The sequence below is a fragment of the Marmota monax genome, unplaced genomic scaffold (assembly GCF_021218885.2).
Source record: "Marmota monax isolate L192 unplaced genomic scaffold, Marmota_monax_Labrador192_F-V1.1 WCK01_AAM20220418_F8-fsc00091, whole genome shotgun sequence".
In the NCBI taxonomy this organism is placed as follows: Eukaryota; Metazoa; Chordata; class Mammalia; order Rodentia; family Sciuridae; genus Marmota; species Marmota monax.
In genome coordinates, this window is record NW_026692434.1 from 6,176,683 (window position 1) to 6,203,525 (window position 26,843).

General features: G+C 37.4%; 1 protein-coding gene across 2 annotated transcripts in view; it reads left to right on the forward strand.

Moving 5' to 3' along the window:
* Kcnq5 (potassium voltage-gated channel subfamily Q member 5) overlaps positions 1-25,992 on the forward strand; it is a 550,965-nt gene extending 524,973 nt beyond the window's left edge. For both annotated transcript variants that reach the window (XM_046443015.2, XM_046443014.2), the window contains 3 exons: positions 17,916-18,047; positions 20,069-20,195; positions 21,470-25,992. In XM_046443015.2, the coding sequence (XP_046298971.1) occupies positions 17,916-18,047; positions 20,069-20,195; positions 21,470-22,432 (1,222 nt within the window). In that variant the 3' untranslated portion in view covers positions 22,433-25,992. The remainder of the gene's footprint in view (positions 1-17,915; positions 18,048-20,068; positions 20,196-21,469) is intronic.
* Positions 25,993-26,843: the final 851 nt, after the last annotated feature.

Genomic DNA, 26,843 nt, shown 5'->3' on the forward strand with positions numbered 1-26,843 from the left:
TGCCTCTTACCAAAAAGCAGAAGCAAAATTTAAAATATTCAAAACAGCTTAGCTGTTCAGATGCTTTGTCTAATCTCATGTCAGCATGACTGATTATGTCTGTTTATTTGGTCAGTTAGCATCATGTTAGACATGGCTTTCTCTATGCCATGGCTTTTTACTACAAAAGCAGAAATGAATGAAAAGATTTTGGTGAATGTGGGGACAAAGAAAATCATGGTATGGTAAAAATACATAGTGCACATTTTTTATGTTTAACCTATCTTTAACAGCAACCTCAGAAGAAATTAAGTAAAGCCTAGTTATTTCCCAATGGAACCATTCAAGTATCAAGTCCTACAGGAGATCACACCTTCCTATTTGGCCTGGAAAATCTCAGATTATGCCTCTTCTCTCATAGTAATCGTTAATAATATTCCCTGTTTTTCTCAAAGTATCCCAGTTTAATCAACCAACTATATTATCATCCTACCCTGGGGAAACTAGAAGTCTTGGATGATATTTAAGCCCAGAAAATCCAGAATATGTAGTGAAATGATGTCTGAAAACCTTAAGTTAAAGAGATGCAGAGGATCTAGAAATGCACTTTCCAATACAGTAACCATTAGTCACCTGAGACTATTTAAATTTGAACTGATTGAACTGGAATACAATTTAAAATTCAGCAGCTCAGTCTCACAATCTACATTTCAAGTGCTCAGTACCACAGATGGCTAGTGGCTACAATATTAGACAAAGAAAATATGGAACATTTCTTTCACTGCAAAAAATTCTGTTGGACATTGGTGGTCTAGAAGTCACCTTGAGATTCCTTACATGCATTGATTATATCCATGAAAGATCCTAAAGTGAAAGGGTGAGGGGACAATTCATTCCTCAAATTAATCTAACTTGCAACAAGAATAGAAAATTTTATCTAGTGGAAGCAGATTAGTTTTCTTAAAAGTCATATTTAACCTGGTCTCTGTCATTTCCCAAGACCTTCTGAAGCTTTCTGCTTTTGCTTCACAACCTATAAAATGGATTGTGAGCTGCAAGAAAGAAAATGAAATAGGTTTATTCTGCTAGCTAAGCGCTTTAGCAACAGTTTAAGATTTACTTTGCTCTACCTTCTTGAAACCTGACTGATTTTGTAATGTCCTTTGTAGAATTCTTGATTTTTAGAATTCTTTCTTCATCCTTATTTTTAACTTAATTGAATTATTTATCTGTCTATCCTTGTTGTGGATTTCTGAAACTTTCTGTGTACTATGTGACACTTGAGGAGGATGTTTTTCTCCGCCATATCCTGATTTTGCTTAGTGGGTCTTTTTTTTTTATCATTTTCAAGTTTCAGCTAAAATTACTGGATTCTATAAAAATCTAATAACTATACTAAATAGTTTAATAACTTAATTGGAAGTCTTTTATTCATGGTAGTACTTAATTTCTAAAGATATGTAATTAAAAGACCAATCCATATAACTAACAGTTGTGAAAATAAGTTTGCAGGTATAAGTTCCTAAATCATATGCAAAAGTGTTCTTTTTTTTTAAGAATTTTAATTACATAAATAAGTTCAGCAGCATCAGTTGACTGAAAGATTTTTTTGCCAGAAAATGTCCACCTTTTGCAACTCACAATAATAGTTTACACATGCATTATTAATTCAAATGTAAACTATATATTATTAATCTCTAAAATAACAACTTGTCTTGGCATTTTCTCTGTTGTTTTTTTTTTTTTTTGACTGTTTGAATACTTAATACAAGTGCTTGAATATGCCTTTTGTATCCCAGTAGCTCTTACAATAATAGGTTTTCTTATCTAAAATGTGTAATAGAAAATATGTATTCCACTGCAAGGATGATAGTATAGAAAATGATATTACTACACTTACAAAGTAGGAATTCTCATTTTCAGTTATTAATATTTATTAAGTATCTAACCATTTTCTACTTACTTTTGAGAGTGAAAATTCTCAGGCAATGAGAATATTAAGACCACTCTGGGGCTGGGGTTGTGGCTCAGTGGTAGAGCGCTTGCCTCACACATGTGAGTCACTGGGTTCGATCCTCAGCACCACATAAAAATAAATAAAAAAAATAAAGGTATTGTGTCCATCTATAACTAAAAAATTAAAAATAAAAAAGACCACCCTGAATTTGTCTGGATTCTATTATCCAAATGCACTTTCTGCCTTTTTAATGAATGATGCCACTTTTTATAGTACATATAAAATAATGACTATTCTTAGACTATTGTCAAAATATGTCTTTTACTCAGAAAAAAAAAACTTAGTTTTGTATTTTTCCTTTAGAATTTTCACAGATTTTTCTCAAAATAATATTTTATGAAAATGTACAAATTTTATGGAATATTTTTTCAAATTCACCTCTGAGATTAGAAAGAAATTTTACTTTTTTTTTTTTTGGTGCTGAGATCCAGCCTTGTGCATGCTAGGTACTCTAACACTGAGCCACATTCCCAGTCTGAGATTGTACTTTTTTTTTTTAAGTACCTGGTATTGAATTCAAGGGTGCTCAACCAATGAGCCACATCCACAGCCCTTTTCAATTTTTACTTTGAGACAGGGTTTCATTAAGTTGCTTGGGGCCTCTCTCTGTTGCTGAGGCTGCTTCCAACTCCTGCCTCAGCCCCCTGAGCTGCTGTGATTACAGGTGTGCTCCACTGTGCCTGGCTTCATGACTCAATTCAAACAATGTTAAGTTTGTTTTCCTCCATTCAGGGAAATTAGTATCTAAACAGAAAGCAAAAATTAGGAAGGAAGTAAACAAATCAATCTAGACATTCTACAAACAAATCTAGAGCATTCATCATACCCCCTTTTCCCTGTCTCATAGTAGGACAACAGTTTTCCTATCACTTTTTTAAAAATATAGCCCATAAATTGCTTGGGTGTGTTTTTCTCAGAGATTCTGAATTCTCTGAGTGGATACTGACTGTGACTGTTCACACTAAGACTTGACATTGTAGGTCACCACGTAAGTATGAGTCTTGGGCAGATTTTCACATAAAACATTAACATATGCTTTTTTAAAATTTGAGATAGCAAGTGTTTGAAAGTTATATCCAATACAAGTAAATATTTTTAAAAGAGTCCAAGAATGACTTTTTAAAATACAAAAGAAATTAGGTAACTTGTTTTCCTGTACTAAACTGGTTAGGTAGTTTCTTAGATGTGTACACCAAGGCAAAAGGTAAGTATGGTAACTTCATTAACAACTGTTCTATCAGCTTGCTTTATCCTGCCATGTTTTCCACCATCTTCAAGATCACAATATGATGCAACTTATTTTCCTTGTGAAGATAACCGAGAATACCAGTGCAGATACTCATTATTCTCAAGAGAAATGAAAGAGAAGTTATTGATTATATCTGGTTCTTAACTTCTCTTAGTACCTTCATGCTATAATCACCATGCCTCTCATGTTTTTCTACATGCAACCTTTCATTTCCCAAGTCACACCAGCCTTTTAGAGAAGCAAATAAATTTTTTAAAAAAGGTCTAGGGTGAAAACTCAAAGAATTGGGGGAGGGTGTGTACCAGAACCCAGGGGTACTTGACCACTGAGCCACATCCCCAACCCTTTTTATATTTTGAAACAGGGTCTCACTAAGTTGCTTGGAGCCCCACTAAGTTGCTGATGCTGGCTTTGAATTCACCATCCTCCCACCTCAGCCTCCTAAGCAACTGGGATTATAGGTGTGTGCCACCACAACCAGCTCAAAGAAATTTCTTTCTTTTTTCTTTTTTTTTTTTTTTTTTTTTTTTTGGCTTAAAGGAGCATAAGTTTATTTTCTCACAGTTCTGGAGGCTAGAAGTCCAAAATTAAGGTGTCAGCAGGGCTGGTTCCTTCCTGAGGCTATGAGGGATAATCTGTTCATCCTCTTTCCTAGCTTCTGATGGTTCTTGGCAATCCTTAATGTTTCTTGGCTCATAGCTTATTTCTACCTTCACATGGCTGGTGCTGTCTCCCCCCACCCTCACTCCCTCTCTCTCTACCAATTTGCCTGCACCTGTCTCTGAAAAAGACACCAGTCTTTGGATTTAGGGCCCATCCTAGCCTATTCTGACTTGATTGTATGTGCAAGCCTCCTAATTGCAAATAAGATCACACTCACAGGCACCAAAGGTTAGTTAGGACTTGGATAGACCTTTTGGAGGAACACGCTTCAGCCCAAGGGGCAAGGAATAAACTTTTTTTAGTTGAAGCTGCAGCTGATTTTACCCTGACATCACAGGTTAATTCTACTCTACTACCCGCCTTCCCATTGCTGTGTAGGAAAAGTGGTCCACAAACAGTACCACCTCTGTTGGGCCCTGAGTGGCTCATATAATCCCTCTGGGCCTGTTTCCTCATTGGTGAGAAGGGTATGGCACTAATATTGTCCTAGTAGTGTTGTGGAAAGGATTAAATGAATTAACATTTACAATGCACCTAGAGCAGTTGCTGTTACAAGGTAAGAACTATGAAGTGCTAATTGTTATCACCCTTGAATTGTTTGAGCTCTTTGGTGTCTCCTCAGTATGTTGCCACCTCTACTGCTCATTGTCTGCTAAGAAAGTGGATTTTGATCTTTATCTCTCCACCTGCTTCCATGACAAGTCACATAAAAGGAGCAATTTGCTGCCTTCCTTTTGACCTTTTAAAGAAGTCAGGACAGTAAGAGGTAGAAGTTACCTCTTTTCTCACCCTCCTTCACCCTTTCAGAGTCCTGACTACATTCTCTCTGAAGTTCCTCCCAGAAAGTCAGTGCATGCACTCAAAAAATATGTATTGAGCCTCTACTCTGCACAGAAATAAACATTAGCAGGAAGGAGAGAGAACTCCACTTAAAGTCCTGAGGGTTTAGCAGAAAAGTAAAGAGTCAATCATGATGCAGAGCCACACATCACTACAATGATAGAAGTCCAGGATGTTCTGGGTCAACATAAATCAGTACTTGTTGGGAGATGGCATTCAGGAAGACTTGTTGGAAAGAGAGAATGAATGGAGAGTTCTGGTAGATTCATAGGTACGAGGTTATTAAGGAGGGGAGGATTAAGGAGAGAGGGAATTGCAATTGCAAAAAGAAGTGAAGGTGGCATTAGAAAGTATGTGTTAGCCTGGCACCCTGGCGCATGCCTGTAATCCCAATGGCTCAGGAGGCTGAGGCAGGAAGATCATGAGTTCAAAGCCAGCCTCAACAGCAGTGAGGCTCTAAGCAATGCAGTGAGACCCTGTCTCTAAATAAAATATAAAACAGGGCTGGGATGTGGCTCAGTGGTTGAGTGCTCCTGACGGGAATACCCCATCCCCCCAAAAAAGAAAGAAACTATGTATCAATATATGGTGGAAACCTACAAGAGCAGAGGTGAAGCTGAAGAGAGGACTGTCATAGTGAACAGGAACATAAGGAAATCTTGAGTACAGAAGTGTATTTACCAGACTGGTACATTGCACTACAATCCATTTTTTACACTACAGAAAGTCGTCATTCTTGTTTTTGTTTTTGTTTGTACTTGAAATTTGAACCCCGAGGCATTCTACCACTGAGCCACCTCCCCAGCCCTTTTTTTTTTTTTTTTTTTTTTTTTTAATTTTTTATTGTGGGTTGTTCAAAACATTACAAATTTCTTGACATATCATATTCCACACTTTGATTCTAGTGGGTTATGAACTCCCACCTTCACCCCATACACAGATTGCAGATTCACATCAGTTACACATCCATTGATTTACAAATTGCCATACTAGTGTCTGTTGTGCTCCGCTGCCTTTCCCCTCATCCACCCTCCCCCCTCCCCACCTCTCCCCTCCCCTCCCCTCCTCTCTCTCTACCCCCTCCACTGTATAACCCTGAGGGTCTCCTTCCATTACCGTGCAATTTACCTTCTCTCTCCCTTTCCCTCCCACCTCTCATCCCTGTTAAATGTTAATCTTCTTCTCCTGTCCCAGCCCTTTTTATATTTTATTTAGAGACAGGGTCTTGTGACATGCAAACTTTGGGCCTTACTAAGTTGTTGAGGCTGGCTTTGAACTCGCAATCCTCCTGCCTCAGCCTCCCAAGCTGCTGGGATCACAGGCATACACCACCACACCCAGCTGTCTTTCTAAATTATAAAATAAAGAACAAATCAAAAAAGACATTGTTGTTACAGTGCCTGGATCTGCTGGGGCCTGAGACACATAGTCATGATGGATAATAGTGGAGGAAGGATTTCAGAACATTGTGGACATTAAAAATTATAGGATTTGGATATATACTGATGGGAAAGGTTGGAATGAAAGAGTAGGAGGAGGACTGGGGCTGTGGCTCAGTGGTACAATGCTTGCTTAGCATGTGTGAGGCATTGGTTTCAATTCTCAGCACCACATAAAAATAAATAGATAGATAGATCAACAACTAAATTTTTTTAAAAAGAGTGGGAGGAAAAAATATGGAATGGGACAATCATGGTAGCCATCAACACAGAGATAAAAGGCTTATACAAGTCTCACCCCAGGAAGTGAAGAGAAGATGGTCCACATAGAATTCTAAGACTCACAGACATGGAAGGAGCTACAAAAGGAAGAAGGCTCTCAAGGGGACCAACTCAAAGCAGCAGATAGGTGTAAATCAGAAGATGTGGTGAAAGAGGACCCAGAAGAGGAACATGCTTCAAGCAGGACAGAGGTCAACTGCAGTAAGCACTGCTAGAAGGTCAAAGAAGACAAAAAATAGGAAGGTCCTTTGAAAATGGCAACAAAGAGGTCATCAGGAATTTGGAGGAAAATTCAGAGAGATGAAAGGATTTGAAGCCAGATGTAAACAGAAATTAAATTATCAGAAGCTTTCACTCTGATATGAACATAGATGAAGTGTCAAGAATTTCTTTGTAACTAGGGAAGACTCATCGACTCTTCTAAAATAGCTCAGATCTGATCAGAGCACTGAAGAATCACTGATGACATTTCAGAGTTTCCAAGGTGGATATGCAAATCAAACCCTGTTGTTAATCCTGGCTTGGGTGCTAAGGTTTTCCAGTTTTCTTGCCCTGCTATTCTTCCTATTCTAAAAGGCAAGCTTAAGACCATTGTCTTGACCCTTCTCTAAAATTTAATCTCAACTCTGACTCCTTCTTGAATCTCACTTTATATGTCAGACAAGAATACTCCACAAATAGAGAAGAGGCACATGTTTGCACATGTTTCTGCTAAATCTACAAGCTGTTTAATCATCACCAGTTCTTAACTTTGCTGATGACATCTCTGCTATTCTAGCAGAGGTGATGAGTCTTTGTTTGCAAGTCACTATTAACAGCGAGGTCTATGACATATTACAATAAAAGATGCTACTAGAAGAGCATTTTATGGATCATTTAGCACATATTGTTTAAATCATTTAATACATTCCCTTGAAGATTCTTATTGTTTGCTTTTGTTTTGAAGATAATTACATGTAACCACATTTTTCTCTGAGGCTACATTGTTTCCACGAAAAACACACTTGGTAACATCTGAGATTTTTAACCTTTCAATTGGCTATAATTTAAAATGAATCTCATATTTATTGCAATGACCAAAAATATTTAAGAGTAACTAAGATGTATGAGCACTTTATTTATTTACTTGTTTATTTCACACTTTAAAGTTTATGAAGGATTTTATACTCCTAAGAGAACAAAATCACAAATTTAGCTACCACAGAATCCTAGTGGGAAAGTTAACCATTTACAGACTTGCTTGGATCTGGAAGTTTTTGCTTGGGTCTTACTACTCTTACCCTTTTGAAAGAAAATCTAACAAAATCTACAGTAGAGCCTGCAAATAAGGGACCATAATAACAATCAAAAAAATAACAACTCCACTTCCACTGGTGGAAACAGTGCAGCCACAGAACTTGTCCTAATGTCCTAAATCAGATAAATGGGTATCTGTTTGCCCCTGCAGTGAGGACACCAGACAGACTACAGAGTTAGGGCTAATGTCTCTATTAAAAGCCAAAAGCAAGAAAATGAGACTGGTCAGTAGATTTAGCAACTCCTGGGGTTCCTTAGTTACTGGCTAGCAGCTCAGTCCGAGATGAAGAAAGGGTGGAGGAGTCTTAGCTATAATTCTTCGGCCTTATTTTATTTGTGTGTGTGTGTGTGTGTGTGTGTGTTAGAGAGAGAGAGAGAGAGAGATGGGGATTGAAACCAGGGGTTCAACCACTGAGCTTCACCCCAGCCCTTTTCTTTTTTTTTCATTTTGAAATAGGGTCTTGATAAGTTACTTAGGGCCTACGTTGCCAAGGTTGGCCTCAAACTGGCCATCCTGCCTCAACCTTCTGAGTTGCTGGGATTACCAGCATATACCACTGTGCCCAGATTTTGGTGTATAATTATTTAGTTTATTTTCAGGATCTAAATACTATGTACACAAATGCAAATTTGTATCTTTGAATTATGTTTATATATCAACAGGAAAACAACATTAATACATTCTAAAAAGTCATATACATAGCCTTTAATAGTAACCCAAATTAGCCAGTTCTGTAGTCCTAGTTGTCTGCTGAATTTGTTCTATGATCAATATCCCTGAACTAATCTCTAAAAGTTGACAAAGATTTTATGGGGGAGATTCAGTGATGGAAAGGCCCTAGATCATCTCAAGAATGAATCCTGGGGGGCTAGGGATGTGGCTCAAGCGGTAGCATGCTCGCCTGGCATTCGTGCGGCCTGGGTTCGATCCTCAGCACCACACATGTTGTGTCTGCCGAAAACTAAAAAATATTAAAAAATTCTTTCTCTCTCTCTCTCTCTCAAAAAAAAAAAAAAATCTGTATTGAGTATGAGACACTATTTAAAAAAAAAAAAAAGAATGAACCCTGGTACCCTTGGTTTTAAGGGAGCTAGACACTGTATTTCTCATGATTTCTCATGAAGAGTCAGAAATCAGAAGATAGAGTTTTGCAAATGGGAGAAGAATATAGATGCATCTTGGTAAAGTAAATCAGTCCAATTAGCCAACATAAAACAAGGAGAGGGACTGGGGAATCACACATCTACCCCAAAACATAAGATCTGGCATCATAAGACCACTTTGTAGCCTTGAGAAATTTAGTAATATCTAGAGATGAGGGTGAAGAGCTAGTAAAAGACAGTTCACTCTTCCATAAATGGTTGCCTACCACCTCTGCCAGTATGGACCAAATCTTCCTTTCCTGCTCTCCCATGGTAACCTGTACTTCCCACAGTCCTGCATCCACACTAGACTGGAAGTGCTCCAAGATTTATTTCTTCATCAAAGTATCCCTGCCATCTAACACATAGGCTAGTGCAGAGTAGGTACTCAATAAATGTTTGGTGGATGAGTGAATGAATGGATGAATGGATGGATTCCCAAGTCCTGCTCATCAGACACATGGTTGTCATCACTTGGAAAAGCAGCCACAGGGAGCTCATATGGACAGCTCCAGGCTCTGGGTACATAAGGCCCTCAAATCCTATCAGAATTCATAGTTGCAGCAACTGTTGTCTCAGTGGGGCTGAGTACTCATTGACATCATGTGGGAGGCTTCCTCAACTCTGCCCACTCCCTCCTAGAAGAGCTGGTGCTCCTCCCGGCCTAGCCCAGTGCCCAGCACAACAGCGTAGGTGCTCATGAATATGCATTGAAAGAATGTATGAATCAGTCACCTTGGCACTCCCTTCCCTTTCCAACAATCCTTTGAAAAATTAATAGAACTTCTTCACTGCTTGCATGAAACTTCAGACCTCATCAAGGAAGCGGAAAACAGGAAGCTTTGGGGTTCTGATTAGAGGCCTGACATCAAGGCACGTTAACACTTGGCCCATCAGTATGACATGTGTGACTTAGAAGATTTATGCAAACTGGAAAAGTCATGATCGATTCTTTGAATGGGAGCAGAGACTTTCCACCCCCAATACCCTGCACCACCACCCCAGACCTACCTCCTCCTCAGTGGTTCTTAACCTTGACTGAATGATTGCATATCTTGATGCTTTTTATTTTAAAAATCTCTGGGCTACATGCTGAACTAATTCAAATAGAGTTTCTGGAGGTAAGACCTAGGCTCCCTAGGTGATCCCAATGAGCAGCCAACCTTGGGAAGTTCTGCTGTCTTCACAGTCAATCAAACTGCCTCTTCGGTGCACGGTCGGCTGAGCCCTCTCCACCCTGCACATGGTTTGGCTGCTGGCCGGACCCATCCATCTGTTTGGTGGTGGCAGCAGTCATTGCTGCTTCTGTTTTCTCATCATTCTTAACTCTGCATATTCATATGCAATGTTTTTGCCCTGATTTAGAGGACTGGAACAAGACTTTTGCAAGATTTTATAACTCATGGCAGCAAAACAAATGCACCTACATTTCCTTAGAAATGCACATGTGTTTGTGTATATATATAGATATATTCTACCCGGAGTTTAACTTTAGTTATTTCTTCGTACTCAGAAAATTGTATGAGCAGAGTTCTTCAGTTTCAAGTTGACAGTTTGGGTTTGTGATGAATCTTTTCCACCCTCTAGTGGTACTACAGGGGCATGTCGATTTTGTTTAATAGGTTTTCTAGATTTCCTATCCTTTTAGTTATCAACAGCATCAAAAGAGACTTGACAGTACTGAGTTTGGCTTTTTGTTCTCTACTGACCAGATGATGCTATTTACCCTCGTGAAAAAAGAAGCCAATGAGTGTGTCAGTCACTCCTTAGCCTCTTGATGGCTCTACAACAGACCATCTAATTATTCCAATAGTACAGGCCTTTCACTTCACAAAGGTTTATTAAGCACCTGCTTGTGCCAGCCACATGTGAACCCTAGCATATTCAAAGCATCTTAATACAATAAAGTTTCTTAAGACAATAATGAGTACTATAATTAAGAGCTCAACACTGAAACCAAACTGGTTCATTTCCTAATTCCATACTGACTTTATATAAGTTCTCTATTTACATTTGCTACTGACTGGGTTACAATATCATTTGTTCATTACTTGAACTTTAACTTGTTTTGGCCTTTCTCCTTACTTCCTTATAATGACATTTTATTGTTTGTGATTCAATTGTTTTGTGAGATCCTAATTACAGTAGCAATCTAAGAGAAAAGAATATTATTATTTTCATGATTTTCAGAAACAGTTCTATTTAAATTATTTTTCTGCACTAGGCATGTTCCTGCTCTCAAACATATAAGCATTTGTTTTATTTTAAGAAGCTTCTTGTACCTGTGGAGGAGAGTCAAATGGTATGTTGTTTCTGAAATGTGCCTGAAGAACTTGAATCTAACCTAAGACAATCTTTTTAGATTTCTACAAAAGACTGCCTTATCGCAGAACAAAAGCTTTAAACAACTATGCAATAGTAAATCCTCATTCATTTCTTCAGCTAGCATTTACTGAACTCCTAATACTTGCCAGGGATTGTGCAGGACGATAGGATAAAAAACATAGTCCCTAGCAGGGCACAGTGATGCACTCCTGTAATTCCAGTGGCCTGGGAGACTGAGGCAGGAGGATCCCAAGTTTGAGGCCAGCCTGAGTGATTTAGTGAGGCCCTGTCTCAAAATAAAAACAAACAGGGCTTATGATGTTGCTCTGTGGTAAAGCACTCATGATTTCAATCCCCAGTACCTTCAAAGCAAACAAACAGTTCCTGACATTAATAAATGCCAGTGGGTGAAATACACTGCCACATATTTAACTACATGATAGCCCACTTGAGGGCACAAAGAAAGACTATCTACCCCAGTGGGAGAAGCTGGAAAAGACTTCCTAAAGAAGCTTATGATTGAAAGATATAGGGATATAGCTCAGTTGGTAGAGTTCTTGCCTCACATACACAGGCCCTGGGTTCAATCCCCAGCACCACGTGCGCACACACACACACAAAAAAAAATATATATATATATATATATATATATCAAGAAGCTTATGATTGCTCTGAATCTGGAATAGTTAGCAGTTGAAGTGGAATACAAGGAGAGAACCCTGAGGAATGAGCACTTTGATGACAAGAAAATCAAAAAAGAAAAGAAGTGGGCTGGGGAGATAGCTCAGTTGGTAGAGTGTTTGCCTTGCGTGCACAAGGCACTGGGTTCAATCCCCAGCATCACAAAAAAAAGAGAGAGAGAAGAAGAAGCAGTAAATAAAGTGATAATTGATTGAATGGTGTTTTTGTGGACCTACAAATACTTGCTGAAACCTACATTCCAAAGAGGAAGAGAAAGGTGAGGAGGTGAAAGAGGTAGACAAGAGACCACCACTCCATGAACATCTCTAGAGGGTATGCTAAGGAATCTGATGTTTACCCAGTAGGTCATGTAACCCAAAAGAGGATCCTAGGAGGGGGCAATATGGTCTTACTTACATTTTGAAGTTTTTATTCCAAGGCTATAACAGGTTAGATGGTAGAGTGCTTGCCTTACATGCAGGAAACGATTAGGACATGTTTCGTTGTTCCTTACATAACAAGTAAAATGTCAGGGCCATCATTCTTTATATAAATTATTGATTTCAAAAAATATTTATGTCTTTAAACATTCCCTCTGCAAATATAAAACATAAAATTATGGGTTAAAATTTTCATCTTAAACTTCTCTTTTTTTTTTTTTTTTTTTGAGACAGGGTCTCACTATATTGCCCAGGTTGGTCTCAAATTCCTGGGTTTATTCCTTGTCCCACCTAGGCCTCTCAAGTAGCTGGAACTACTGCTCCACGGCACCAAGCCTGGTTTTACCTCAAACCTCTTTTCAGTTTTTGTTTTCAACCCACAATACAGCCAGCTAAGAAAACCTATTTGATCTCCATCTTAGAAAGCTTAATCCTTAGTAAGATGGACTTATGCCCTCAGCAGCGCACTAGGACATGCTTACCAACCAGCTCTCCAGGAAAACAAAGTGCTGGTTTACATCTTTGCCAAATTTCTGTACCGTAAATACTTTTACAATCACTGGTTTCAAGCTTCCAATGGGCTATCCCTAATCCTGGAATTGAAAAGAGATGTGCAGCATTATATCATTAGGTCGGATTTCTACCACAGTGATACAAAGATGGAAGGAACAATGCAGGACCATAAAAGAGCAATATTAATAAAATAATTAGGAAATGGTGAGTTTTGAGTATGTATTGTCTTTGTTTTTAATACAATGTATTTGACTGTAAGATTTAAATTTTAATATTGGCTATATTTAACAACCATAAAAATTCCTAACAATTTCAAGAATCAGCTCTTAGGAGTCAGTATCAGCCTACTACAGCCCATCACTGTATATATTACTCTTTTCCAAAGAATTGAAATGATAGTTATTAATCCAGTTTTCACCATTTCATTCTGGTACATAAAGTATGAAAATCTGTAAATAAAGCACATAAGACCAAGCAGTACCTCCTGAAGAATTGTATGATATGTAAGAAATAGTAAGCTATTTAGGAATTTTTAAATCGACTTTACATAACTATCATCATATGGCTATACTGAAATAACATAAATGGTAATCAGTTTCTTTTTTAATATTGATCAAAACTATAAAATGGATTTTCATTAATGTGGCTAGCACATAAATAATAAGTTGTCTAAGTAAAAGTGAAATTATTTAAGGGCTATATAAAATATGAATTAGGGAGAAATATTGTCTGTCAAATGTACTTCTGAAAGAAAAAGAGAAAAGCATTTTGCAAACTTCATCTCATAAGGGTGAGATATATCCAAAATACATTAGGAACTTTAAAATTCAATAACACTACATATATGTAATATGAATTGAAATGCATTCTGCTATCATATATAACAAATTAGAATAAATTTTAAAAATAAAATAAAATTGAAAAAAAATAATACCAGCCATGTGTGATGATGCATGCCAGTAATCCCAGCTACTCAGGAGGCTGAGGCAGAAGGATTGCAAGTTCAAAGCCAGCCTGGGACTGACAAGACCCTATCACAAAATAAAATTTAAAAAGAGCTGGGGAGGTAGCTCAGTAGTAGAGCATTCCTGAATTTAATCCCCAGTATTGAAAAAATAAATAAATAAAACTCAATAACAAAAATCAAATCATCCAATTTAAAAATATAAGTAGACAGTTCTCAAAAATTAAACTCAAATAGTTAACAAATTTATGTAAAAATGCTCAACTTCATTAGCCTTCAGGGAGATGCAAGTCTAAAACCACAATGAGCCAGGTACAGTGGCCCACGCCTGTAATCCCAGTGGTTCAAGAAGCTTAGACAGGAGGATTGTAAATTCAAAGCCAGCCTCAGCAATGGTGAGGCGCCAAGCAACTCAGTGAAATCCTGTCTAAATAAAATACAAAATAGGGCTGCGGATGTGCTGTTCAATCCTTGTACCAACCAAAACTAAACAAAAAAAAAACACAGGGAGATATCATCTCCCTCCAGTTAGAAAGGCCATTATCAAAAAGTCAAAAAATAATAAATGCTGGTAAGGATGTGAAGAAAAGGAAACTCTCATATTCTCATATAAGGTTGATGGGAATGTAAATTAGTACAGCTGCTAAGGAGAACCATTCCTCAAGAAACTAAAAATAGATCTACTATATGATACAGCTGTCCCATTTCTAGGTACATACATTCAAAGGAAATTATATCAGCATAGCAAAGAGACCTGAGCCACCATGTTTGTTGCTATACTATTTGCAATAGTTAAGATACAGAATCAACCCAGATGCTCATTAATGGATGAATGGATAATGAAAATGTGACACATATACACAATGGAATAGTATCCAACCATAAAAAGGAATGATATCTCATCATTTGCAGCAAAATGAACGGAACTGGAGGACATTATGCTAAGAAAAATAAGTTAGACACAGAAAGACAGATACCACACATTCTCCCTCACATGTGAATGTTTTTTTCTTAAGTCAATTAGAATGTATAACAGTGACTACTGGAGGCTGGGAAGGGTGGGGAGGAGTACATATATGCAAGTTGGCTAACAGATACCCAAACACAAGTAGATAGAAGTAAAGTGTCTACAGAACAGTGGGGTGATAAGTTTACAATGACCTATTACATGTTTTATAAAGAATAAGAAGAGAGGATCTAAAAGGCTCCAATCACAAAGCAATGATGAAAAAATAGAAATATGAATCTCCATGATTCGTTTAGTACATATACTGAAATATCACAAGGCACACCACAAACATGTTCAGTAATTACATGTTAATCAAAAATATCTTCAAATGTTTAAGGAGACAGAAATATTAACTATCCTGACTTGACCATTACATACTGTATGCATGTATAAAATTATCACATTGTACACCATCAATTCGTATAATTAAAATAATAATTTTTAATATCATGCTAAGTGAAATAAGCTAAACTCAGAAACCCAAAGGTCAAATGTTTTCTCTCACATGTGGAAGCTAGAGTAAAGGAAAGGAAAGGGGAAGGGAAAGATAGGATAATATAAAGAATCAATCAAACAAATTAATAGATGAACAAAAGGAAGTCAAGTAGAAGAAAGAGAATGGGAGAGGGGAGGGAAGATAGGAGGGATGGAGTGGGGGAATCATGAAGTAAAATCAATCTCCATGCATGTTTGAGTTTGTCAGGATGAACCCAACTACTATGTATAACTATAAGCTCTAATAAAATAATAACAACAATAATGTTAATTAAAAAAAAGAGAAAAGCAACATGCAACTTTGAAATGCATTGTCATACAGAACTCACACAACACCTGACCAAGAAATAAGTGTGAGCCTCTTTAGGGGGAAAAAGGTAATTCAGTTTGGAAGAGTGGGGGTTCTCTCTTGCCACTGGACAGACATGCCACCATTGCCTGAGCTACAGTCAGTGGAAACATGCTGACTTGTGCTGAAACTTGTCCCTTCACTGACACAGAGGGAAAGAAGGAACTGCTGAAGGTCCCAGGCCACCCTCTTACTTCTCCGGAGTTGATGCCATGGGAAACCAGGTCATGTGGGTACGAGAACCAGACGGGTGTGAGGCGGATCCTGGCTTTACATCATGCTGGTTGCAAAGGGGCAAGTCACTTAAATTCTTTGAATCTCAGTTTCCTGAAATATAGAAGATAAAAAAGAATATCTTATCAAGTACAGCTGAAGATAAAACACGCAATACACTTTACTTGGCAGAGGGTTCCACTGTTCTAACTAAAACCATAAAACCACCTAGAGATGTATGAAGACGTATTTCTTTCCTGCTCACCCAGGGACAAATAGCCACTTTGAAAATAGCAAAGAAGGATTCTGGACTGTTCAATTATATCTTCTCCCAGTTTTATTGGTAACATGATCCAGAATAGAGGATGTTTTCTGTATTGGTTCCCGTCCTTCCTCCTACTACGTCAAGAACTACACTAAACTCCAAACACACACGTTGAAGAATAGCAGTGGTAACAGCTGCAATAGGAGTAGTGATAGTTTAAAAAAAAAAAACTAACTTATTATGCACTGACTGTTGGATAAAAGATAGGCTTCTGCCTATACTAATTGACACTTTGGTGTAGGGGAACATATTTACATAGTAATTGCTTGGGTAGAATTTTCACAGGTTTTTGCCAACCCCAGAAACTGTGTCCCAATGGAACCTAAATGCTGGCAAACAAATTCATAAGCAAATCTACATATCAAAAAGTTAAATTAAAACAGATTTCTTTTACTTTCTCTGAATAATTCTGTCTAACCGTTTTTGGGGTGTGTGGGGGCGGGGAGAGCTTATCCTGAATAAAGTAGACATTGGTGAAGAAAATGTGGTCAAGAGAGGGAGTAAGAATATTACAGATAAGTGATTTGACAATAGTTGGGATATAATTAACTTGAAGTTAACAATACAAGGTAGGGTTGCTCTTTAACTTATAAATCAATTTAGATTAGTTGAAATAAGCTGTCACTTAGGATTGGTAATGGATATTTTCTTTTTAAACTCTAATCTTCCTCATCTTTCCACTTTTCACCAAGGAACAATAAATATTAGCCTGGTAGCCATGAATTTGATAATAGAAGTGTATGAGTCTTTAAATAGTTGAACAACACCAATAGGTATATATAACATTTTCCTGCAACAAGACTGCATAGGCTAACTTAAGTTGACAATGCTTCTTTGCTTTCATCATGAATTTTATGAAGTTATTGCAGTAACTGGTTATCTTAAGTGGATTAGCTATCATTAGCACCATGGAGGTTACTGATGAAATATTGTTTCAAAACCAGGGGCTCCTGTTAAGGGGAGGGAGGCATTGTAATACAAGACCTCTGGGGCTGGGGTTGTGTCTCAGTGCTACGTAGAGAGCTTGCCTAGCATGTGAAAGGCACTGGGTTCCATTCTCAGCACCATATATACATAAATTTTTTTAAAAAAAAGATCCATTGACAACTAAAAAATATTTTTTTAAAAAAAGGCCTCTGCTTCTTAAAAGCTTAGATACCAAGCTTAGTTTCTAAGTGTGTTGTGTTTGACATAAAATAACTTAGCTAATCCAGCAATATAATGCAGAAATAATTTATGAAAAAAAATTCACAAATTTCCATGCATTAGTGTACATTGCTTCAGGAGAATAAAAGAGTTTTCAAAACACATTTGTGTTCCAAAAATGCATGTAGTTACATAAAAGTCCATTTGAACAGCCTAGGTGTTACATCTTGGACTTGTGAGATCTCAGGGAAAGAATACATTTGCATTTCAACTACAGTTTTAATCTGAGGTTTCAATGAACAATATTTAATGCTTAGTCTTTTTTTTTTTAAGTGTATTGTTTCTACTCTTAAGGTGTGTCTGACAAGAATGTTCTTAGATTGTCCTCTGTAATTTCGGTCTTATATATGACATTTCTGTAGGAGCTTAAAATAATTTGATGCATGACTTTTTCCCTCCAGTGTTTCTTATATTTCTCAGTAAACTATTTTGGTCCCTTCTTTTAGCAAAGTCATGAAAATTAATACATAATATGTTGTTCATACAGAATTATGAAATTTCATGTGGCCAAACGGAAATTTAAGGAAACATTACGCCCATATGATGTAAAAGATGTCATTGAACAATATTCTGCTGGTCACCTGGACATGCTATGTAGAATTAAAAGCCTTCAAACACGGTAAGCAACAAAAACATTATCCATTGTAAAGGAACAAGCATGAAAACCATCTGGGAGCAACTTCTCTTTAGCAGACAAAACCTCTGGGTTCCATATTCCTAATTTATTTTTGGTGGGCAATTGAACTTTTGTTTTAATGTAGATTTTACTTTGCTTTTAACATAGATGTAAATCAGCCACTAAAAGCCTCCTGCCATCTCAGTCTCCTCATCTGTAAAAATGGAGAAAATGATAGTGCTTACCTCCTGGGGTTATTCTTAGTATTGAACAATTTAATACATGTAACACATATATGTAATAGCCCTGGCACTGGGTGTTCAGTTGCTGATGTATGAATTATTGCCGATGTTGCAATCGCTTTGTTATTTTCAAAACCAATCAGTATTAAGCTAATCTTTACTCCTTCACTAAACTTTACCCAACTATCTACCCCAGGAAGACAGACCTTTCTCTTCTCTGACCTCTTACAGCACTAAAGTCTAATACAGAGCCAAGGCCCACTCATAATCTTGGTGTGATAGACCAGAGAGTTGAGACTCAACCCCTGTACTGTTATTTGGTTGCAACGGTACTCCCCCTGGATGTCCACTTAGATAGGGCCTTTTCTTCATTGCCGTCAGGTACAGTGATAGATAAGTGTTTTTCTTCCAGTGAGCTCTTATTGAATGATTGAAATGAATGATGAGTTCAACATGTTAATTCCAACCACATGTGGTTGATTGTGGCATCTTCAATCCAAATATTTAGTCAATTCAAGTTTTTTTAAAGAATCTTGCTTTATATTCAGACAAAACAACATTTGTGATTGAACAGCTCTTAAAGTGCAAGGACCTAGGATTAAATGGTTTTTGCATCCCCACAGAACACCTTAGCTTAGAGTGAATCATATACCAGAATTTTCGTAAAATGCCTGATGATCTATTTTAGAAATCACAACTTGCGCATTCATTCAGCAGATAAATATTGAGCCCATTATGTTTGCCAGGCATACTGGACATTTAGTGATTAATAAAATAATGACCCAGTTCTTGCAGAGCTTATAGTTTAATACATTAGATATCATAACAGAAAGTAGGCACTGCCTATGTTTCTGTGCAAGCAAAGCAAACTGGAAAGTTGAGTCAATATCCCTGATAATTCAATTCTAAAACAAACTTTCCACAAAAAGAGGAAAGTGATTCCCATTTCAAGAAGACTGATCAAGTCTCCTTGAAAATTATAACTCATTGTATTATAATCTCTGCCTAGGCAGCCATGATCTTACAAGTCCTTTAATAGAACTATCTGATGATTTTTACAAAGTTGAACTGCTACAGAATTTGTAGAACTAATCTAGAATTTCTACCTCATGTATATTCTCTCACTCAAATTCTAAAAGAAAGAGACTGTTGCTCTCTTATCTGCTTATCATCCAATATCAGATATACAATAAATCTTAATGGACAATCTGTTCTATAATACAAAATCATCATAGTTATGATTTTTTTTCATATTTTGAAGTGGTCGAATTAAGAAACTGCCTGGTCCAAGGTAGAAATGAGCAAGTTACTTTGTTTAAAAACAGTTTTGCCTCCAGAAAATTACCCATAGGTGACTTCATCATGGACCAGAATATTAAGAAAATTAATCTCATATGTAACCTCATGCTAAGAAAATAAACACATCAGCCTGGCACAGTGGCACATGCCTGTAATCCCAGTGGCTCAGGAGGCAGAGACTGGAGGATCACAAGTTCCAGGCCAGCCTCATCAACTTAGTGAGATTATAAGCAACTTAGTGAGACTCTGTCTCAAATAAAAATTAGAAGGGCTGGGAATGTGGCTCAGTGGTAAAGGCCCCTGGGTTCAATCCCCAGTACCAAAAAATAAAAGGAAAGAAAAAAGGCATATCATCTACAACACACTCAACTTACATGAATTAAAGATACTTGTATTTAATTCTTCTATTGAAAACACTTCACTCTGGCCTAGGACAATCTCCATCTTCAGTGTTAATAATCAGATATCCTCTTTCTCTGGTAGTGTTGATCAAATTCTTGGAAAAGGGCAAATCACATCAGATAAGAAGAGCCGAGAAAAAATAACGGCAGAACATGAGACCACAGATGACCTCAGTATGCTCGGCCGGGTGGTCAAAGTTGAAAAACAGGTACAACTCAACCACACTAATTAACTTCTAAGCCAGATTTTTTTTATCAAAATAGATTATAGGCAACTGGATCTTTTGTAATGATTGACATATTTATAAGGAATGAAAATAGGGCAAAAGAGGTTGCTTGGTAGTAAAGCACTTTCCTAGTATGTATACACCTAGGGATAAGGGATAGATAGATAGATAGATAGATAGATAGATAGATAGATATTCTCTTAAAAATACATATATATATTATTTTATATATATTTTCCACAAGGCATATAGATAGATATTCTCTTAATAATACATATATATTATTTTATATATATTTTCCACATATATGGAATATATAGTTTATATATTTATATATATAAAGGAAAAAAAATAAATGAACAAAATAAAGAATGAATGATGTTAAACTTCCTCAGTACAATGACAGTATTCTCCAAAACATCTCTTTGGATTTCCATATAAAGAATATAAAATTTTATCTCATTGATTAATACTTAACTGGAAGCAACTATAGATTTCAGTAGTAAAATAGCAAAGATCTACTTGTCCTTTGTGTTTTGGTCATTTTTATTGGCCTTTAGATCACTCTTTTTAAAAATAAGGTAGAACCTGTGATAACACATTGAATTTTTGGTAACCCAGAGTGTAATCTTCTCATATAAAAACAATTTTTCAGGGCTGGGGATATAGCTCAGTTGGTAGAGTGCTTTCCTTGCATGTATAAGGCCGTGGGTTCAATCCCCAGAACCACAAAAAAAAAAAAAAAAATCCAGAAATCAAATTGTCCTCCCAAAAGAATCATAAATACTCCAAGTATTAATCCTGAAGCATTTTGTGCCTTTATTTTTAAACTCAGACTCACCTGGATTGATACTTAGGTCTTAATTTCACTATAGAATAAATTCCTTATTAAAATGCAGTCAAGTTCCAGAAAGTGGATCAATGGGGCTGGGAAAGGCAATCTGACTGGGATGGGCAACCTTAAAGTCACATTTTTATAGTGCTTATATACCTTTTCAGAACACCAATCATCCATTTTAAGGAAGTGGAGGGGGCTGGCCAATGGAAATTATATGGAAGCCAAAGTATCTCTCCCCCCTTTCAACCTTCCCTGCCCCATCACTGCCAGATGCTACATTCATTGAGTCCAAACTGCATTTCACTTTACACTCTATTTATTTATTTTGTATTGACACACTCTGTGATTTTAATTCCAGAAGTGAGATTCATTCTTCACAGCAGGTCGTCCTCATATGTAACCATTTCCCTCCTTTTAGGTCCAGTCCATTGAGTCCAAGCTGGACTGCCTGCTAGACATCTACCAACAGGTCCTCCGGAAAGGCTCTGCCTCAGCCCTCACTTTGGCTTCATTCCAGATCCCATCTTTTGAATGTGAACAGACATCTGATTATCAAAGCCCTGTGGACAGCAAAGACCTGTCCAGTTCGGCGCAGAACAGTGGCTGCCTAACCAGATCAGCTAGTGCCAACATCTCCCGAGGCCTGCAGTTCATTCTGACGCCAAATGAATTCAGCGCTCAGACTTTCTATGCGCTTAGCCCTACTATGCACAGTCAAGCAACCCAGGTGCCAATGAGTCAAAGTGATGGCTCCGCAGTGGCGGCCACCAGCAACATTGCAAACCAAATAAATGTGGCACCCAAGCCAGCAGCCCCAACAACTTTACAGATCCCGCCTCCTCTCCCAGCCATCAAGCATCTGACCAGGCCAGAGACTCTGCACCCAAACCCCGCAGGCTTACAGGAAAGCATTGCTGACGTCACCACCTGCCTTGTTGCCTCCAAGGAAAATGTTCAGGTTGCACAGTCAGATCTGACAAAGGACCGTTCCCTGCGGAAAAGCTTTGACATGGGAGGAGAAACTCTGTTGTCTGTCCATCCCATGGTGCCCAAGGACTTGGGCAAATCTTTGTCTGTACAAAACCTGATTAGGTCGACAGAGGAACTGAATTTACAGCTTTCAGGGAGTGAGTCAAGTGGCTCCAGAGGCAGCCAAGATTTTTACCCCAAGTGGAGGGAATCCAAATTGTTTATAACTGATGAAGAGGTGGGTCCCGAAGAGGTAGAGACAGACACTTTTGATGCCACCCTGCAGCCAGCCAGGGAAGCTGCTTTTGCATCAGACTCTCTAAGGACTGGAAGATCCCGATCATCTCAGAGCATTTGTAAAGCAGGAGAAAGTACAGACGCCCTCAGCTTGCCTCATGTCAAACTGAAATAAGCTCTTTGTTTTCTTTCTAGGCATAGCAGTTCCTTTAGCCATACATATCATTGCATGAACTCTTTTGAAAGCCCTCCTAAAAAGTTGAAATTGCAAGAATCAGGAAGAACATGAAAGGCAGTTTATAAGCCCGTTATCTTTTAATTGCATGAAAATGCATGTTTAGGGATGGCTGAAATTCCGAGGTGCATCGACATTAACCCACTCATTTAGTAATGTACCTTGAGTTTAAAATCATCAGAAACCAAACACTGCTAATGCTATGGGGTATATGAAAACGTCAAGATTAGGTGATTTACAAGTTTCAACACTGTACTTTGAAATTGTGGAAGAAAACACTTTCAAATTTCAGGCATTTCTGCTTTGTAACTAAATACGAAATACATTTTCAAAATTAGGCCATAATGTGTATTTAAACATAATGGCTCTCAATAGCTGCTAACAAGGTATCAAGTAAAACAGAATTTGGGAATAACAGAAATGGCTGCTTATTTCAAGATATATTTGCCAACCCATTTCTATTCAGTCATTTTATTATTAATGTAATTTAAGTGTCAGTTTGTACGCTTTTGGTGATTTAGCGCTGTGGCAAGCAATTTTGCACATTATTTTCATGTTGTTCTTTATGACAAGAATGTTTTTCATTTAGAAAATGTGCAAATAATGAAATTCAGGACCAGCAGGGCAAATAGACTCACTATCTGACATATTTGACTTTATGGAAACATATTCCCTGATGGCAGATTCAACTCTATATGAGTAGTCAGCTTCTATACACATGCATGAAACACTGATGAGTAGAATAGCCAGTGTGACTGGGCATCTCTGCAATGGCACCAACCCCAGGTTTGCCAATCCTGGCCACGTGAAGGGCAAGTGTGAGGAGCTATTGCCATTTAGCCGACACACAGGTAGGACCCTGGGGAAGGGGACAGTTAAGTGGAACTGAGAGAAAAAAAAATGCTTAAAAAGAAGCCAGAAATAACACCAGGAAGTAGACAATGTTCAGAAAATTACTTCTCCCTTAAAAGGCAGTGAGAGGGAAGGAGAGAAACAAACCAAAATAAAAGAAATCAATTTTTTGGATAATGAGTATTGCTAGGGAATTCAACTGCCTAAGCATCTCTTATTCTTATATAGAAACAGAGAATTTTGCAAGTTATTTATTTTTTAATATACCCTGAATGTCTTTTGCTATTATGTATTACATTTTTGCATATGAAAGGCTAAAACTAAAGGTTCCTTTACTTTTTATACTGTAGTAAACACTTTGTATTGTCCCTGAGAATGTTGTCCCAAATCTGAAATTACCAGTTTGGTTTCCTTGTATAAACATTCACAATTAAGAAGCCAGATAGCACTGCCGGGTCTGCTGATCACCACACTTTATAATATATCAGTGCAGCAAAAAGATCAAGGAAAGGAAATTTAAAATGCATTTAACAGAAAGTGAAAAATGGCCAGGTGCTGTGGCACACCGTATTCCCAGCAACTCAAGAGGCTGAGGCAGGAGGGTCGAAAGTTCCAGGCCAGCCTCAGCAATTTAGTGTGGCCCTAAGCACCTTAGTGAGACCCTGTCTCAAAATAAAAAAAAATTAAAATAACTAGAGATGAGGCTCAGTTGTAAAGTGCCTCTGGGTTCAATTCCCAGTACAAAAAAAGAAAGAAAGAAAGAAATGCAGGCTGGTTTTTAGAAACCTAGCTCTCTCAGATGGTCGGAACCTGGGCCAAAGGCAAAGAGAGGTAAAAGAACATTTCAAATCAGTTAAACTCAAGAACGGAAAGGAAGAGCTTTTCCCTTGGCAAACCTCTGAGCTGCCTCCAGGCAAACTTCTCCAGCAGCCAGGGAAAATGACCAGGAATAGTAACTGGCCATTCAAAGAAAAGAGGCCCTGAAATCCAGCAATCCTTCCCAAGTCGCCCCTAGCAGAAGCTTCTCTATCACTGACTATCTTTTCTTCTTCCTGGATTGCTTATTTATTCCTACCACTATTTTGCTTTGAAATTTCACTACGCCTTACCCAGCACCCATCCCCAAGTAAACCAGTTCTGCTCTCTACCTAAAAATGCTTTTCAACATTTTTAAAATTTTTGTCCCTTTTGATAAACACTGAAATTTTAAAAGCTTCCTCTTCTCACCCCACTTGGATCCTAATACAATCCCTTGGAGTGTATCATTCAGAAACTTCTTGGCTACTGGAGATACCCAGAAGATAGAATCTAAATTTTACACTCCAGTTAAAAATATTTTGTCAAGCTTTGAAGGTTATTATTTTCATTTTCCAAACATAGAATGTTAGTCAATTATTAAATGCAAATTTTCATCTACCCTTGTCTCTACTCAACCTGAAATTCTGACATATCTTCCCAAGGACATTGCACACACACACACCCATCCACAGACCTAAAGCCAGACACCTGCCCTGTACTCAGCAGATTCTCTCCAAATATTAGCAGAGGAAGAAGAGGGAGGCAGAACCTTTCAGGTAGCACTGATTCTTGGACATACTCTGTCCCAGGTTGAACCCCACTGGCAGCAGGAATTCTGAATGTATCAGGGACCCCTTCTTAGGCCTTCTTAGGCCTCGAACACAGAACAGTTGATCCAGCATTGCTAAAGACTGAAGATTCAGAAACAATGCCTAAACACATCACTGAGGTCTTAATCATAGCAAAATGTGATAAATTATATTGTGGAAAACTTTTATGCATCGAAGCCATGACCATTTTGTCTATCTTACTCTCGCACAAAGAAAAAATCTCTTGGATGTTAAGATAGTTGTATAATGTGAAAACTGTAGATTGTCTGTTGTGTCACTCTATGGAAATGAGAAGGGTCTCCCATTTACACTTAGCAAAACCCCATTGGTCAATCCCAAATGGTGTCTTGAAGCACAATTTTGCTGAGTACTGAGTAGCCACAAGCTTTCTCAGTTCAGGTTTGTCAGCCTTCTTCAACATGTAGGCTTGATCAAGCTAATAATTAATTGCAAATATCCCATGTATGATGTTAATTAAAAATTTTTGCTATGTCTTATCTAAATGTTTGCATTTTGTTCAATTAAATTGATATCTGTAGATTGCAAGTTTTGTTTAAAGTAAGACACTTTCCTCAGTTTTTAAGTCATTATCTCTTATTCTAAGGTGCCTTTCTCACCTCCCACTGACTCAGTGATTTCGAAAGTTCTTAATTTGAAAGTCAAACAAGCCTAATAATGAGAAGGAAATCAGGCACTAAGTGATTATGTCTCCTACCCATATGAAAAGCAAACCGCAAAGAATGAAGAAACCTGGGCGACTAAATATATGGATCACTTCATTCAATCACATTGAGGAAATATTGCAGATATTAACTTAACTCCCCAGAAGCTGATATTTTTTGCCTTAAATGACATGGTTGTGTTTTTGTAAGAGAAACTTAATATAATTATGTGCATTTAAGTGAGCAATTCTAAAAGTCATGTACGACAATGCAATTGTCTGTTTCCTGAAAACAAATAAATCAGGAATATGGTATCCATTTCAAGCTATCATTAAAATGTAATTTCCTTTGCTCTCTTTTACTGGGATTATTTGTCTTAAAGTAAAACATTAAAAAGATATCTATAAATGGCTAGTGTAAACATTTTATCTGGAACTAACTGGTTGGTTCTGATCTCATTGATCCAAGTTAACCAAACTGACTACAGTTTTGGTACTGAAATATAAAAATTAGCCTTTTGTAATGTTGCTAAAGAAATCATTGGTAATTTGAAAATGGAGGAGATTTTCATGTGCTCTTTAGAGTATTATAAGAAAAAATTCATTTGCTATAGATCACGTAAGCTTTGTGTTAATTACAAGTTGAGTATCCCTTGTCTAAGATGTGTGAGACCAGAAGTACTTTGGATTTTGAATTTTCTCAGATTTTGGAATATTTGTATATACATAATGATACGTCTTCAGGATGAGATCCAAATCAGAACATGAAATTCATTTATGTTTTATATATACCTTATATGTAAAGCCTGAAGATAGTTTTATACAAATTCTTTTTTTTTTTTTTGTACTGAAGATCAAACCAAGGGCCTTGCAAATTCTAGGCAAGCATTCAAGCATTCTACCATTGAGCTATATCCCCAGCTTTTTACAAAATATTCTTAATAATTTTGATAACAAAACAAGGTTTCATGATATGGAATTTATATAAGTGCTCAAAAAGTTTTGATATATTCTGGATTCAAGCTTTCAGATCAGGAATTTGCAGGGGAGGGGCATGCTGTGGATTGAACTCAGGGATGTTTTACCACTGAGCCACACCCCCAGTCCTTTTTATGTTTTATTTTGAGACAGGATCTCATCAAGTTGCTTAAGACCTCCCTAAGTTGCTGAGGCTGGCCTAGGACCTGTGATACTCCTGCCTCAATCTTCT